The sequence below is a fragment of the Protopterus annectens genome, chromosome 12.part0, assembly GCF_019279795.1.
Source record: "Protopterus annectens isolate FY-2018-M chromosome 12.part0, PAN1.0, whole genome shotgun sequence".
In the NCBI taxonomy this organism is placed as follows: Eukaryota; Metazoa; Chordata; order Ceratodontiformes; family Protopteridae; genus Protopterus; species Protopterus annectens.
The window spans coordinates 975,443,037-975,459,763 of NC_056746.1; the positions used below are offsets into that span (position 1 = coordinate 975,443,037).

At 40.6% G+C, this 16,727-nt stretch overlaps 1 protein-coding gene across 2 annotated transcripts in view; it reads left to right on the forward strand.

Annotated features, from left to right (window-relative positions):
• Positions 1–16,727, forward strand: part of LOC122816916 (protein FAM13A-like) — a 1,835,067-nt gene that overhangs the window by 133,534 nt on the left and 1,684,806 nt on the right. For both annotated transcript variants that reach the window (XM_044089997.1, XM_044089998.1), the window contains exon 3: positions 6,914–7,123. In XM_044089997.1, coding sequence (XP_043945932.1) covers positions 6,914–7,123 — 210 coding nt within the window. The remainder of the gene's footprint in view (positions 1–6,913; positions 7,124–16,727) is intronic.

Here is a 16,727-nt window from a genome sequence, read left to right on the forward strand (position 1 = left end):
CTTATAATTGTTTTTATTTCTTGTAGTATTCTAGTGTATTTTTACTATCCTTTGACTCCTTCCCATACATTCTGTGTAATCTTACTATCATTGTTAATAGTTTTCCCTCTCTTTACCCATACACTTCAGTGTAGCTGTAACTATCATTGTTGATAGTTCCTTTTCTTACCCCATTTTTCTCCTTATATAAAAAAGAGAGAGAGAGAGTTTATATTTTTCTCAGTATTCTGCTGTTTTTCTGCTGTAGTGTATATTGGAGTGTTTGTTTCCTGTTCTCCCATTATAGCTGACAAACCTAAAGGGCCTGCTGGTTTTAAAAAGTGTCAAAAGTGTGGTCACAAAATCCCCCTTTCAGACATTCATCTTTTATTTGTTTATTGCTTACAGGCTGTTCTTCTTTAAGAGGACTGCAGCATTTGCCATGGCTTTAGTCACAGAGCTCTTTTTGAGAGAAAAAAATAAATTAATCTTAAAGGGCTTAATTCCTCAGCCTTTGGGGAAGCCATATCTGCTGCTAAGAGTAAATCTGATATTTCTTCTCCTTCCTCTGCTTCACCCTTAGAGAAACCAAAAAAGAGAAGCTTGTCAGTTCCATCTTCCCCTTTGGAACTGATTCACAAAAAACACAGATCATTGGCTCCACAAAGCACCTCAGATCTGATGAAAGGTCCATCTAAATCTTCAGTGCCGGAGAAGATTTTGGTACTGAAAACTGTTATGGATCCTAAAATGCTAACTAGAACTTCTACACAAAATAAAAGTCAGTTTTCAACTCAGGACAATTTCTTTGACACAAACTATGTTGGCGCAGACAACTCAGCTACCTGATTTGCCAAGGGTGGGCTTTTCAACTTTTGTTGATCCCTTTGCTGGCAAATTGCCTAAGGTCTTCTTACAGAGACTGAAATCTCCTTCTCAAACCTCTGTTCATTCAGCCAAAAGTCTCACCGAGTTTGACGTGGAGAAAGCAGTGAATAAGATTCTATTTGGAGAGAGGACTTACAAGACTCCCCTTGGCTCCAACCCCCTTTGGGTCTCAAAACTGATTCAGTTTCTACCCCCTCCTCTGACCTCTACAGAGGGTTTATAGATGTCCGCTCCGAGCCTTCCAGCACTGACTGTATCAGTTCTGGAGATATCTCTCCCTTCAGACTCTATTATTTCCATGCATTCTTTGGCCCTGTCAGATCCAGAGACCTCCTGGGGCAGCATCTGCCCTGATGGTTCTGGGGAGCCGGGGTCGACTCCAATTTTTTTGAGCCATCTCTGCACCATGGAATTTCAACATGGTGCAGCTTGGAACTGGCTTCTGCTTTGGGGGCTGTCTTGTCAGAGCAGGGAGTGACCAATTTTCCGAGGCAGTCTTTCTCAGTTCTGGGCACCCTTCCATCTTCAGGGGGAGCCAGTCTTTGAGGTAATGGAGAGGGTTTTGTCCACAATGGTCACTCAGTCCCATCCTCCTCTGAGCACATTCTGCCCTCACTCTCTTATTCGACCTGTTTCTCCACTCGGGCAGTAAGTACCTAATCCGCAGGACTCGGATTCATTTTCTGTCCTCTTATGATATGTCCCCAGACCATCTCCCCTCTGAAGGTTCCTCAGAAGAGAAAGTGCAAGAGGAAGCACTTTGATTCCCCTCAGGAATAAGTCACATGGGACACCAATTGTGATGAAGGGGAAGGGTTCCCAATGTCACCCCCTGATGATGTCTCCTTTGAAGACATCTGGGAAATTTTAAAGCAGAGAGGTGACTGGAAATCCCAAAATCCTAACTTGGAGGAGTTTGTATACCTACAGGCTTTTGGTACTTGTCCATCTACCTTTTGGGTGACTCCATCTGTTGACGAGCTCATCCACTTGATCTTGCAGTAGGTGTGGAAGACACCAGACACCATTGAACCTATTACTAAGAGACCAGACAAAATTTTATCCACCCCCAAGGACAAGAAATTCTGGGCTAAAGGTCTACCGGTAGATGCCATGGTTGTGGTGGCCACCACTAAAAATGAACTGACTGATGAAAGTTCCTCTAAAATGATTTTAGAGAGATCTAGTACCATCTGTAAGGTCCCAACAACTAAGAAAAAAGGCATGTTTCGATGTAATAATTGTACAGCATGTCGTTTCATTTTTGAAGGACCTTGCATAAATGTTGCAACGTCTGAAAGAATTTTAGAGGTGCCTGGTTATGCTGATTGCACAAGTCGTGGGATTGTTTATATTGCTTTTTGCTCTGTTTGCCCAGCCTTCTATGTGGGTATGACCACAAGAAGTCTGGGGAAACGTATCAAAGAGCATTTATATGCTATTAAGATAAAAAATTTTAACAATGCTTTATACAAGCATTCAATATCTTGTACAAACTTTAAGAAATTCATGTTCACTGTTTTGGAAATTTGTAGACATGACAGGAGAGCTGGTGACTTTAGGAATTATGTTGAGCAACGAGAAACCTTATGGCAGGTTAGATTGTTTTCTGACCACCCTCCAGGTTTAAACGAAACAGTTAATGTGAAATGTTTTTTGAAGCACTGTAAATTAACTATTTCTAAACACAGTGATACAAGAAATCTATTAAATTTATTATTATAAGTGTATTTTTTAATGGTTTAGCACAACATTTATATATTGGTTATTTGTTTTTAAACTTTAACGTTTTATTTAACTAATTATGTGACGTACTAATTGATTGACTTATTTAAATCTTATTGTGCTAATGCTCATTGTTTTCTGATGAAGTTTTAGAGTTGTCAGATACCATCACAGGAGCTGTTACTGAGGGAGTCCAGGACAAGGTTGCTTCCCAGTTGGCCACCCTGGAGTCTGTGTCTAATTCATCCATGAGACTCATTGCACATGCAGCCAAAGGAACTACCCGAGCGGTGGGTTCAGGTGTAGCCATAAGGAGACGCACCTGGATGTGCCTTTGTGACTTTGTGGAACCATTTATGCCTTCATTCGTCAATGCTCACTTTGACAGGTTGTCTCTTTGGCCCAAAAGTTAGAGAGACTGTATCCAGGTATGAAAAGGATGGTAAGACCCTTTCTGTGGTGGGCGTATGTTTTTCCACTCCCTAGAGATCCTTTTCAAGGAATCAGAGGGGAGGTGGAAAGATGTGGTTCAGGATATCTCAGAGACCTTTCCAGGACTTGCATGATGCTAGTTCTCCCAGGGGCAGAGGGGGAACTACAAAGGAAGATGCTAACCATGTGGCAGAGGTGGTCCGCAGAATCGGGGCTTTAGGGACTCCCTTTCCAGATAAGCCCTTTCAGCATACCTGAAGGGAAGCCCAATAGTCTTCCTCTTGAATAATTCCTGTGGAATAATTCCTCTGGAATTATTTTTTTTCTTTCATGGAAGAAATAGATTATGTCCTAGGCTTAATAATCAAGACTGATGACACAGTAGTTACCACAACATTAAGGAATAGTTATCCATAAACTGACAACAAAATGAGGGCACACAAATCATATCTGGGGTGACTGTCCTCCTGCCACCCCCCCCCCAAAAAAAAAGTAGTGATTTTAATTGTACCTGTATGGTATTAAATTAGGATGAAAGTGAAAGGAGAAATTAACATAGTCATAAATTTCAAATTGCTGCTGTCAAATATCTGCATGCCTCTTCAGTCCTAATCCAAAAGACAGGTGCTTTCTGTGTAACCCCTTTAAATCAAACCAGGATGAAGGTGAAAGATCAAATAGAGGTGCACTCTCAACCTATTCGTGTCAGCTGTACTTATACAGTACACTTACTTTCCCATTACTGCATAATATATCCATTTGTATACGCATTAGATGTTGGTTGTGAAGAAAGTAGAAACATATCACTTGCAGTAGTTCATTTCTACTTGTTTCTATAAAGTACACTGGCCCTAGACAAACTATAGTGGCATTCTGTGTACACCAAGGAGGCATGATTTTAGGAAGGTTAAAGAAATATCCTCAGCCAATGTGAAAACTTAAGTGACCTTCTGTGCACGCCTCAAAGTTTGACTGAGGAAAATTAAAGAAATAATGACTACAGTATCCCCAGCCCCTCACAAACTATAGTAATCTGTGGGCCCACCTCTGAGTGGGGTCAGTTTTAGACTAAGTGGGACCCATGGCTGAGGACCTAACCTCTAGAAGCTCTGCATTTCTGGATTTTCATTGATGTATTTTATGCTTTATTTTTTCACTGTGTAGGAGATCTACATATGCATCTGCCAGTATCATTTTTGTTCACATGCAGGCACACTGACACTGCCCCTGACACACCAGATCTATCCCAAGATGAGGACACACAAATTCACACACACACACACTTTCCACAGGTAAATTGGATGAACATCAGTTCCCCTATGGCATGTCTTTGGGTGTTGGAGAAAATGCAAATATTGAAATAAAACCTACACAGAGACTTGGAGGGCATGTGGATTCCACATAGATGGAGCCACAACCAAGACCTCAAACAGGGGGACAAGCTATGAGATGTCAGCACCACTTACTGTGCCACCGTATCAATAATGGGTTCCTTTCCAAGACATTTTGCCCAGACCACCAAAAATAGTCACTTATTGTACACAGTACTGATGTCTGGCATTGACGGAAGGTGGAGGACAATATGGCCAACTTGTTGCTCTTGTATATATGTTTATAGGTGCATAGGTGTGTACTAGGCTAATGGCCCTGGAGTCTATATAAGCCTAGCCCAAGAAGATTCCCTGGCATCATGCCGCCCAAAGTTAGTTCCCAGTGCTTCTGTCAAGCAAGGCCACTGAACTGATCCCCGTGGTGAACTTCCTATTGCCCATCCACTCGTCAAGATTTCTCTTAGAGGTCCAGTGAATTGCTCTGCTTGACGTGAATGGGAAGTTTGTTCCAGAGTATGGGAAGTCTCGGAGTTAGGTTATACATTTCAACACCACCATAAACAAACACACACACAAGCCAGAACAATAATTAATTTTACACTGCATTATGCAGATAGGAAATTCAAATGAAACAGTAAACATTTTAGGAAGCATACTTCAGAAATATGTTAGCTTTCAGAATGATTCAAAATACATTTCAAGTGCTCACCATAACTGGATTTGCTGACAGAGATGTCGATTTCCAGTTTTCCTGACAGAAAGCTTGATTTCTTGACCATCAGGAAAATTTCCTAACAGGTGGCAACCCTAATGTGAAGTGCAGAGCCCTTCCACTATATCTAGGGCACAATTTTTCCTAAGGAGAAACAATACACTTTTCAACACATTGAAACAGTGAGTTTAAATTGCAGTGAGGTGTGACCATACCTCTCAACCTCTTAGAACAAAAAATCTGGACAAAACCAGAAATAATGTGGGGATGGGGTGGGGGCAAAATATGGGCAAGTTTTAAATATTGTTCCTGTAAATGTAGTTAGTTGCTATAACATTTTTTTTCATTAGAATGCATTTTCTAGTGGATATGAAATTTGAAACTCTAACTTCTGTCATTATTTATTGACTTCAGTCCTCAGTGATATGCCTAAAAAACACAAATTTTGTGAGGAACAGAACAAAAATATAAGGCAAAAACCTGGGCATTTTGTGAAAATCTGGACAGTTGAGAGATATGGGTGAGTGAATGAATCATCAGTAAGCTATGGAATTGAGTACTAGTGCTTATAGATAAAAACCTGCATACTAATATTGACGAAATCAAGAAACAGGAGGTAAAGTTATCATTAGGAAACTCTAACACCAAAGTAGAATATAGGTCCCCGAACTGTTTCTCTCCATTACAGATGCTACATTAATAAAAATTAGAGGGTACAGAGAAATTTTATAGACAGACTTGCAGGCTTAGAAGATTTCTATTACGTGTGTGTGTGTGTGTGTGTGTGTGTGTGTGTGTGTGTGTGTGTGTGTGTGTGTGTGAGAGAGAGAAAGTTAGAGAATATGAACTAGTACTTTTTAAATGTGTTTAGTGACCATCTGAGGTAAATGCCTCTATATATCTGTATATTTCCTCATGCTAGTTAACAGATCACAGGAATGAACAGTTTCATTTCTAGAAGAAAGTGTCATACGCTTACAAGTGTTATTGGCTTGTGAGTTGCTCGGTAACTAGGTGGAGAACGTTTGTGGGATTTTCCAGTACTAAGCTATGAAGATGAATATGGTGGTAACTATATGAGCTAACTTGGTAGGCTGATATCTGGACAAGAGTCTGATAGCATGACCCACACTTCTGCCAGATTATGAATATGCATTTTTACATCAGTATAGGCCATAAGCAGACCACTCTTGGGGACAGTAAACGTAATCCTGGCATTGGGGATGGTTCTAGCACTCTGAAGGAAATATGAAAAGACAGTACAAAATTATACATTTCTGAGAGAAGAAAATGGAACTCCGGTGATGGTAGGCAACATGGAAATTTGGATATCTTGTCACTGTGTTGTACATTACATTGCAGTGCCTTGCAGCATGACACATTTAAACTGGTTGTCTTTGCAGAATAGCATTTTAATTCGAACATCCATTAGAAATACACTAATATGATTCTTCAGATACAAAATGTTATGCATTTGATACAGCACTGGTGAACTACCTTGTAGCATAAATGTTTAGTTGGTGTAAATTCTCTGACGGCTTTAGATGCACCATGACTTGATTTAACAGCTCTGAATGTCTGTATGAAAACATACTAAGCCAGTATCAATAGAAACCAAAGAACTGGCACCAGCTGTTCAATAGATACTCATTCAAAGCTAGATTGATAGATTGATAAGTGCCTGAACTGATTGCAATTAATAAAAATAACTTCTGGTAAAGCTTCTTCCAGATTGCGGCTTAGCTTAATGCAATACAAAATGCCTACTCATGTGGCATTTCTGCATCTAATAAATATGTACAAAACATATTACATAAAAAAATGACTGTACTGTGCAATATTGTAGGTCTGAAACAACAAGGCCTATTTCGTGTCAGTGGTTCCGTGAATAAAGTAAAACATTTGAAAGAGAAGTATGACCAAGGAAATCAAGTGAATCTGACAAAGGATGGAGAACCTGAGTCTGCCGCTAGTCTGCTTAAACTCTTTCTTCGGGAACTGCCAAAGGCTGTCATTCCAGATAATGTTCATGATAACATCATTAGAACTTTTCAAGGTAAGGTATTTGATTTTTGAATGGTACTGTTATGTGTCTGAATGTATTTCTAGTGCATTTGCAGTAGAGGAAGACTTGAATTAGGGGGAGACTTCCTAACTCATTCATGATTACAGTACCATCGATGCTGTTTGCTGCCTTATGCCTGTAGTTTTCATTATGTAGGCTGACAAATTCAAGGCAATAGTACTAGAAAAGCAGACCAAACGCTGTGGTTTTCATTCACTTTTACCTAATGGTGGTATGGAAATTATGGAATTCAGTGCCACAATTAAGCAGCTTAAATGAGAGAACAATTATTTTAACCAAGCAACTAAGGCAAAAAGTTGCTTTGTGTTCAGTTGAAAAGATTTTCTCACATTTAAAATTTCCTCAGCTCTTGAGCTTCAGGGAATTGCTGTACAGCCAACTAACAGCCAGGAATGTGACACCACATTAACTGACTGCTTGCAAATATTAAGTTAAACAAAGAAAATGTTTTTATTCTTCAGTTTTTGTTTACATATATTTAAATAAGATGCACTTTATTTTATAGTTTGAGTGATCTGGAACCACATATGATATTAATATGTCCAATTATCTGTATCAAATTATATGTCAAGCCAGATCACGTCTACAAGGGGACTACTGTTATCATAAATACCATTCATTTATGAGACAAATTAAATAAAAAAAAGACTTGCATGCCAATTCAGATCATTTATTTTACCTCACTCTTTTATGTTTAATGTTCTGAATCTCTGAAACAGGATGTTGAATTATTTTCTCTCTGCCACTGCTAATCTGAATTATGGGTAATGTTTTAGGAATATGTGATGTATTTTCTGTGACTGTGTTAAAATATTTACAATTCGTCAAATCCAGAGTCTGGCCTCATCTGTATTTTCTCCCAAATGATTGCTTAGAAAGATTAATATTTCAGACTATGAAATTTTGAAATGAGTAGTTTAAAACTTTAAAACAAGAATATGTGTACTTGTAAACTTTGGACAGCTTGTATGCATTTTCTTTATTTAGGATTTATCGATACAATATGCATTTTCATTTTATATTTACCTTTTGTAAAGGTGACAGTTATGTAGTGTAGCTTAATCAATTGTATTCATGCATGCTGTTTGTTGCACAGCAGATACTTATATCTGAAAGAGAGTAGAACTGCACAGAGTGCATTAATATACAAGACCTTAATTTGTAAAATTGCTTATTTTTATTTGGATTAGCATTTTTGAACTAGATGTATAATAAGCTCTGCCCTTCATTTTAGACATTAGGCATCTGTGGCAGTTTTGTATGTTCTGACAGCATGTATTGAAGCATTAGTTCATGAATGGATGAAAAAGTAGGTGAAGACTTGCAGAAATAGAATAACCATCAGCAGTCGTTACTAGATAATTTAAATCCTAGAATATTCCTGAAGTTGTTTATTTTTGTAGTATTCATTCTGTTTTTGTCAGTGCTGTCTGTTTCTCTTACAGTTGTGAGTTAGGTTTCCACCCAATCTACTATTTCAGTTATTATTTTTCTTCATTTGCATCTTTAGTTCCCACTCCAGCATCTGTAGATCTCAAATACTCATACAAGCTACACTGTTGTGTTCCTTCAAAAATGGTAGGTCTCCAGCTGCCGTTCTGATATTGGCCATATTCATTGATTTAGAAACAGTATGCCCTAACTGCCTTCTATGAAAAGGAAACTGGCTTAGAAAGTCTTAGGCCTCCAGTCTTGCTTTTTCCATTTGCCTGAAATAGAAATCAATGTGGCTAGTGTTATATTTATAGTAGGATGAGATGACACAAACATGGGGTTTTATTTTGTTTACTGTAATTCCAAATAGTAGGATTCTCCTTGTTAAGTGTCAGAAGATGAACTGAAGAGAGTGAATACTTTGTATTTAATTACTTCATGATTTTAAATTGCCTATAACAGGTAAACAGAATACAAAGGGCAGTATTCATACTCTGGGGCTTTGCATTTTCATAGTGGTGATCCAAGAAGAGTGGCACTATGAAGTTACGCAAATCTTGGACTGTCAAGGTGACTATAGAAATGCAGAGGACTCTTTGTAAACATGCACCTCTACTGGAAATGTGTAATGTGATTAAAGCATAAGCGATAGGGGGACAGCTACTATGCTGTTACGGGGCTTTACATGTATGCGCACGAGTTTGATTCATACACATGAATCTACAACAAAGTAATTTGCATACAAAATGTGTCAATAGCACGAAGTTATGCCAGAAAGCATCAGGTTTCAATCACAATACTGAGATATGAACAGTGCTGAATTGGTGCTTCTGCATACCTGGACATTTTTACTGGAGGTGGTCACTCGGGTAAATGACACATTTTGATGCTTATGCATACCTAGACATTTTACTGAAGGGGTCACTTGGGGAAATGTTTCATTTTAGTGCTTGTGAACACCTGGACATGTTGCTGAAGGGGTTGCTTGGGGAAATATTTCATTTTGGTGCTTGTGCATACTAGGAAATGTTACTGAAGGGGTCACTTGTGTGAATGTTTCATTTTGGTGCTTGTGCAAACTAGGGTATGTCACTAAAGGGGTTGCCTGAGTGGATATTTCATTTTGGTGCTTGTGCATATTGGGGAATGTTGCTGAAGGAATTGCTTGGGTGAATGCTTCATTTTGGTGCTTGTGTGCACTAGGGCATATTACTAAAGGGGTCACTTGAGTGAATGTTCCATTTTAGTGCCTGTGCATTTTAGAGCATGTTACTGAAGGGATCGTTTTGGATGAATGTTTCATTTTAGTGCTTGTACATACTAAAAAATGTTACCGAAGGGGGTCAATGGGGGAAATAATTCATTTGTATATCAGGGAATTGCTTGTGCATACATGGCCAGACTGCTGAAGTGATCACTGAGTAAAATAATTCATTGTGTGATTTTAATGCTTGTGCATACTTAATACAACTAATGAAGGGGTCGCAGAGGGAAATTGTGTGTCAAGGAAGTTCTTTTGCACACTTGGACAAACAAGTTTCATGGATTGTAACTGCAATATCAGAGACGAAGCACTGCATTTAACAATGGATGTGTATACCACAGGGATGTCAGACTATGATTTACAAAACCACATCATTAGTATACTATGCATTACAGCATTTCTCATTTGAATCTCATTATTTTTCAGGCCTTGCACATTACCATAAATGTCCTCTATGAATTGCATCTTTGCTGTAGTCATTCAGATGCATCAGGAATATCTCTATCACATTTGTGCAAGTGACTGCCCTCAGTCTTCACTAAGGATGCTATCACAATAGTGATGTAAATTTCTGTTATATTTCAGGTTTTACTTGACATACAGTTCATAGGATGATACTAGGCTATTGGCCCAGAGGCCCTTATAAGCCTAGCCAAGAATTTCACCCATATTTCAACAAAGTCAGCACCTGTTTTCCCTGTTCAGCAGGGACACAGGTGGGTCCCAGGAGTACATTTTGTTTCCCATCCAGTCGTCAAGGTTCCTCTTAAAGAGGGCTAGTGGGGTACTCTGCTTGACATGGAGAAAGGGAGTCTATTCCACAAATGGTGGAGTCATTGGGACACAAATCTATCCTGCCAACAAGTTCCATTAATGTCACAGACAAGAATGAGGCCTTGAATGTGGGTTGCATGAATTGAGTTTAACTTGCAGATATGCAGCATCTCCACGAAGGCCGAGTCTGAGATGGACTTGTATGCCAGACACAGGTCACCTCTGAGCAGTCTGTACAAGGCTAAGTAGAGGGACAAGGCTTTTAGCCTATCTGTATAGAATAGATGTTTGAGACCCTGGATTTTCCTGGTCAGGAGTCTCTGTGGTCTCTCCAACTGCCGCATGTGCTTGGCAAGGTACATGCCGAAGGGGGCATTGCACTCGATAATGGGTCTGATAAGGGGATAAGGGAGGAGTACAGGGATGTTATGACCTCCTTGTTTCTGGATGAAATACCCTTACTTATGAGGTGGACCATGTAGAAAGCCTTCCGTACAACGGAGGCAATGTGGTGGTCAGTCTGGGTGCCCAAGTCTCTCATGACCAATTGTGTGCTTAGTACGTTATTAATGTGATAATTAGTGGGGATGCCATTTTCCCCAAAGGGGATAATGATGCATTACTTGGCATTCAGTTTGAGGCCATGCTTCTGGCACCAGTCATTTAGTTTGGGTAAGGCCCTCTTGGAGGATATTCACATCACTAGGGGAAATAATAAAAGTGCCCAGCATGCAGTCATCTGCAAACCTGGTCAGGCACAGACCACTGTTCTTGGCTTGCAGCTCAGAAAAGTATATCCCAAACAGTAGAGGCCCCAAGATCAATCCTTGGGTATGCCGCTTGTTAAGGGTCTACCACTAGAAGTGGCTTCCCCTATTTTGACTGAGTGGGTTCTATCAGTGAGCCAGTTGGCTACCCATCTGGTAACATCCAGGTTGATGCCTAACTGGGAGAGTTTATCTATTATGCCCGAGGGGGAATAGTGTCGAAGGCTTTGGCTAGGTCAAGGTAGGTGGTGTGCATTGACTTCCCATCATCCATGGCTTTGGTGACTGTTTTGAAGAAGATGACTATGTTTAACCCACATGATCTCCCTCTGACAAAACCAAACTGTGTGTGATCAGACATTTGGAGGTTGCCATTGTCCTTGTTTATAAGGTCCATGATAATGCATTCCATGGCCATGCAGATCAGGCTAGTTAGGCTGATGGGCCTATAATTGCCTTGGTTGGCGGATGATCCACTTTTATGTAGAGGGATGACAGTGGCTTTCCTCCATTCTGCTGGGATGAAGCCAGTGCACAGGCTTTGGTTGAATAGGGTGCCTAGTGGTGCTGGGAGCTGTTGCCTGAGTTCATGTAGGAAACAGCCAGGGATGATATTGGGTCCCATGGAGCCTGTATTTTTTGTCTTTGAGAGTGCATTAATGACCTGCTCCCTGGTGATGAGGGGAGGGAGGCAGGTGCTGGGGATGTCCTGGTTTACTGATGGGGGGGACGGGGGGTGAAGCTTTCACTGAACCTGTCTGCCAGCTGGTTGGCTATGTCTATGGCGTTTGTGTATGTGGTATTCTTGACCACCAGTTCAAAGCAGATTTGGGAGTTACCTTTGAGATTGCGAACGTATGCAAAGAAGGCCTTGTGATTGTCCTTAGTGGATGTGGCCAGTTTGGACTCGATGTTAGCCTTAGAAGATTTCACCAGTGACTTTATTTGCTTGTTCAGACAGAGGAGATATTGTTTTCAACTTGACACCTGCTCCTCCTTGGTCCTGGACAGCAATTTTTCCTTTTATTATAGAGTATCTGTTTATTGCCGCTGTCCACCAGACCGGTTTACTCTTCTTTGAGGAAAATGGTTTGGTCCTGTCAGTCCCTGCAGCTATGTAGGTGCTCATATAAGTTTTTGGTGTAGACTTGGACATTAGTGCTAGTTCCAGCTGAAGGCATGGTGGCTGCAAAGCTGCTTATACCTGCTCTCAGGAGATTGTAGGCAGCTTTGGAAAATAATTCCGAATCTGAGCAGGAAGATGCAGGGACAGACAAATTTGTTTCCTCAGATTTCTGAGTTAGACTCCGAGGAGAGCTCAGTTCTTGATTCTTCTTGTGGGGGGGGGGGGGTGTTTCTTTCTCTGAGAACTTATGCTAGTGTTTTCAGTGAGACAATGCTGCGTTTTTTCATTCATTCAGAAAATACTATGAATTGTTACAGAAAGAATTTCCAGAACCTATATCCTTTCCTCCTGTTTTGTCTGCTTTAGAGGATGTGTATGTTAAGTGCCTGCAATTTTCTTGATAGGCAGCTGCCCAAAAATGGCAGATAAGATGTATAAATTTCTGCAGTCTTCTAAATTTGTGTACACTTTCTCAAACCTGACCCAGCAGCTAAAGCTTCAGTTGATCCAACTGCTATTAAGTACTTGGTTAATTCCAGCCCTACTCTTTCTGATAAGGATGGGAAAATTACTGATAAGTATGGGAAAAAAATCTTTGATTTTCAGAATTTTGAATTATCAGCCTCGTATGTTAAAAGTGTATTCTGTCAAATGTTGAATGTATGAGGAATGTTCTACCTGCAGTTTATTCTTGTGAGGAAAAATCTGCATTAAATCTCTTACTTCTATTGCACAGGCCACTACTCATTGTTTACAGCGTGTGTATAACTTTGCTGATACTTAGCCTAGTAAACACCTATGAACCTATTAGCCTAGTAAACACCTATGAACCTATAACAACCACAAGGGCCTTCTTAAGCCTAGCCATGCATCCCAAATCTCTGACAAGTTCTGATATCCTTGATAAGTGTAAGCAGAGAGATGAACCATTTATGGTTTACTTGTGTCCATTAGAGACATAGGTGCCAAACCAGGGATGAATTTCCGATTTCCCATCCAATTGTCCAAGTTGCACTTGAATTGGGTTAGGGAGGAGCTCTTCTTCTCATGGATGAGGAGCCTGTTCCATAGATGGGGAAGTCTCTGGGATACGTACCTCCCTCTGAGGCGCATCCTATTTATATCACAGGCAAGGTTTAAGTCTTTAGAATGAGAAATTCTGGTGCTGTTTGTTCTGTGGATGTGCAGGAGGTTTACTAGAGAGGGGTCTGACAATGCCCTGTATGCCAAGCATAGATTTATTTATTTTATTTATTTTACATTTGTTTACCGGGGAGGTCCGACTGGAGAGAGCTGCCCATTTTCAGAGGAGGCCCGGGGAGAAAAGATCCAGAACTTTTCATACTATACATAAAATATTTACACATTCAGTTATAAAAATCTCCCCTCAAAAGCCTGTAGGAGACAATACAGGGATAGGGCCGTGAGGTGGTCTGCAGAGGACATTTTACTTATGCATTGTATTCTTTTAGTGAGGAACCTCTGTGGATGTTCCAATTGTTGGACATGTCTGGTTAGGTAGATACCAAAGGGGGCATTGTACTCTACAATAGATCTGATGAATGCCGAATACAGTGGAACAATAACTTCCTTGGACTTGTATTCCATACCTTTTGTAAGTTGCTCAACATAGAATGATTTCCTCACCACTGTAGACACCTGATGGTCAAAGGCTAGATTACTATCTCTGTATGTTCCCAAGTCTCTGACTACTGGGTCAACTGTAAGGGCTGTGTTGTCAATATGATAGTTACCAGGGATGGATGACTTCCCAAAGAAGAGTATTGTACATTTCTTGGCATTTAGTTTTAGTCCATGGCTGTGACACTAGTTGTCTTTGTGTTAGCCCCTCCTGGAGAACTTTTGCGTCAGTGTGAGATTCAGTGACTGCTCCTAATTCTCAATCATCTGCAAATTTAGTCAGCCAGGGATCACTGACATTGGCCTTGACTTCTGAGAAGTAAATGCCAAAAAGGAGCAGTCGAAGAAATGATCCCTGAGGGACTCCACTTGTGACTGGCCTCTTTGTAGAGATGGACTCCCCAGTTCTACGTTCCTGGGTCCTGTCTCTGAGCCAGTTGGCTATCCACTTGGTGACATACGGGTTTGTACCTAACCTCTTGAGTTTGTCAACAATGCCCAAGTGGGGTATTATGTCAAATGCTTTGGCCAGGTCAAGATAGGCAGTGTGAATGATTTTGGCCTCATTCATTGCTTTGGTGACCTTCTCAAAGAAGTCCATCAGGTTGAGTAGGCATGATCTGCCCTTGACGAAATCAAAGTGGGTAGGGTCCAGTGTCTGGAGGTTAACTATATTTCTATTGATTACCTCCATGATAATTCTTTCCATGGCTTTACATATAAGACTAGTGAGACTTATGGGTCTGTAGTTTTCAGGGTCTATAGATGGCCCACCTTTGTGCAGAGGGATGACTGTTGCCCTTCTCCATTCATGAGGCACGAAGCCTGTTTGGAGGATACAGTTAAATAATAATTCCAGAGGCCTGGATAGGTCATGTTTCATGCTATTTAGATGACATCCTGAGATATTGTCTGGGCTCATCGATGCTGTGCTGTTGGTCTTGGAGCATTAAGGACCTGTTCCCTAGTGATAGTACGGGGAGTTATATTTGATGATATTTCCTGAGAGAAGGTTGAGTGAGAGAGAGGAGTAAAGTTGGAGCTGAATTTATTAGCCAGGAGGTTTGCTATACCTTCTGGCTCAGTAAAAGTGGCTCCATTTACAATGAGCTCTGCACACAGTTGTGTATTGCCTTTGAGGTTGCAGACATAGCTAACGAATGCTTTGTGGTTGTCCTTGGCCTGGGAGGCCAAACCTACCTCAAATTTGGCTTTGGTAGACTTTATTTGTCCTCTGAGTTGTTTAGTTTGAGAGTGCTTTTATCCTGCTGGGTGCTGCACCTCCTAATTTTTGCCATGATTTTCTTCCTCCTGTTATACAGCCTTTTGATTTTGTGATTCCACCAGGGTGGCTTGTTTTTTGAGATAGTTCTGTACTTCTTCCTGGTGGGTACATCTGCCTCTATGCAGCTATTTAACATGTTTGCACAGGGTTTCTGTGAATAGTTTTGCAATAGGCAGCAGTGTTCTCAGGGTTTATGGGAGCTTGAAATTTTGCCAGGTTCTCACTTAAGGTTAGCCTTAGAATAGTTCCTGAATATTCCAGGTTTAGCTGGGGATCCAGGTTTTATTTTTACTTCAAAGGAGACCATTTTGTGGTCTGATCTTACCAGAGAAGGCATTACAGTAGGGGATGTGCAGCAGTCTCCCATATTAGTGAGGACCAGATCCAGTATGGCTGCACTCCTGGTTGGTGTATTGACTATCTGGTCCAAGGAATTTGTGTTTACAAAATCCAGGAATCTCTGTGCATGTATGTTTGGTGTTGTATAGGATTCCCAGTTAATAGTGGGGTAATTAAAGCTACCCATGAATATGGTATTGGGTTGGATGGTTAGTGTTTCTAATGTGTTTAAATGCATGGTACGAGTCTCTTGGTTCATAGAGGGGGACCTATAGCTTGCAAGGAAGTGATACTGGATTTTACCTATGGTGATTTGAACATGGAGCCACTCAAGTGCATTATCCTGTTTGACCAGCCTTGAAGTATATTTATTTTTGGTGTAAATAGAGACACCTCCACCTTTAGTCTCTTGCCAGTTGAGTAGCTGGCCTAAATGTGTGGAAGGCATTATAACCTAGCACTGTTGGTGTGCTCTCCATGGCTTTAAACCACATCTCAGTGATTGCACAGACATCAGCATTCTCTAGGGTAAAGAGAGCTCCAAGGGAGTGGAGTTTTTTGTTTGGGCTCCTAGCATTAAGCAGTAATACCTTTAGATTTTCTTGGTTTTGATTTGCTATGTCAGAAGTACTTTCAGTTGGCATTGCCTAAAAAGGCACTATGAGGAAGACAATGTTTTAGCTAATATTTGAAAGCCAAGAGGGGAGAGGTGCAGACCATCCCTAGCAAAGCAGCATGGTCTATTGACCATCTCCTTCCATGCTAACAAATTTTGCACCCCCTTAGAATGACACCAGAAACTAAGCCAATTATTAAAGTCAATCATCTTTTGTTTGCATTGCGGCATCATCCTTGGAGAAGGCAAAATGCTGCTCAATGCTAGGCTCATACCAGCCTGAGAGACACATTCTGAGAGCTCCATGATGTCTCTCTTCATATAGTCT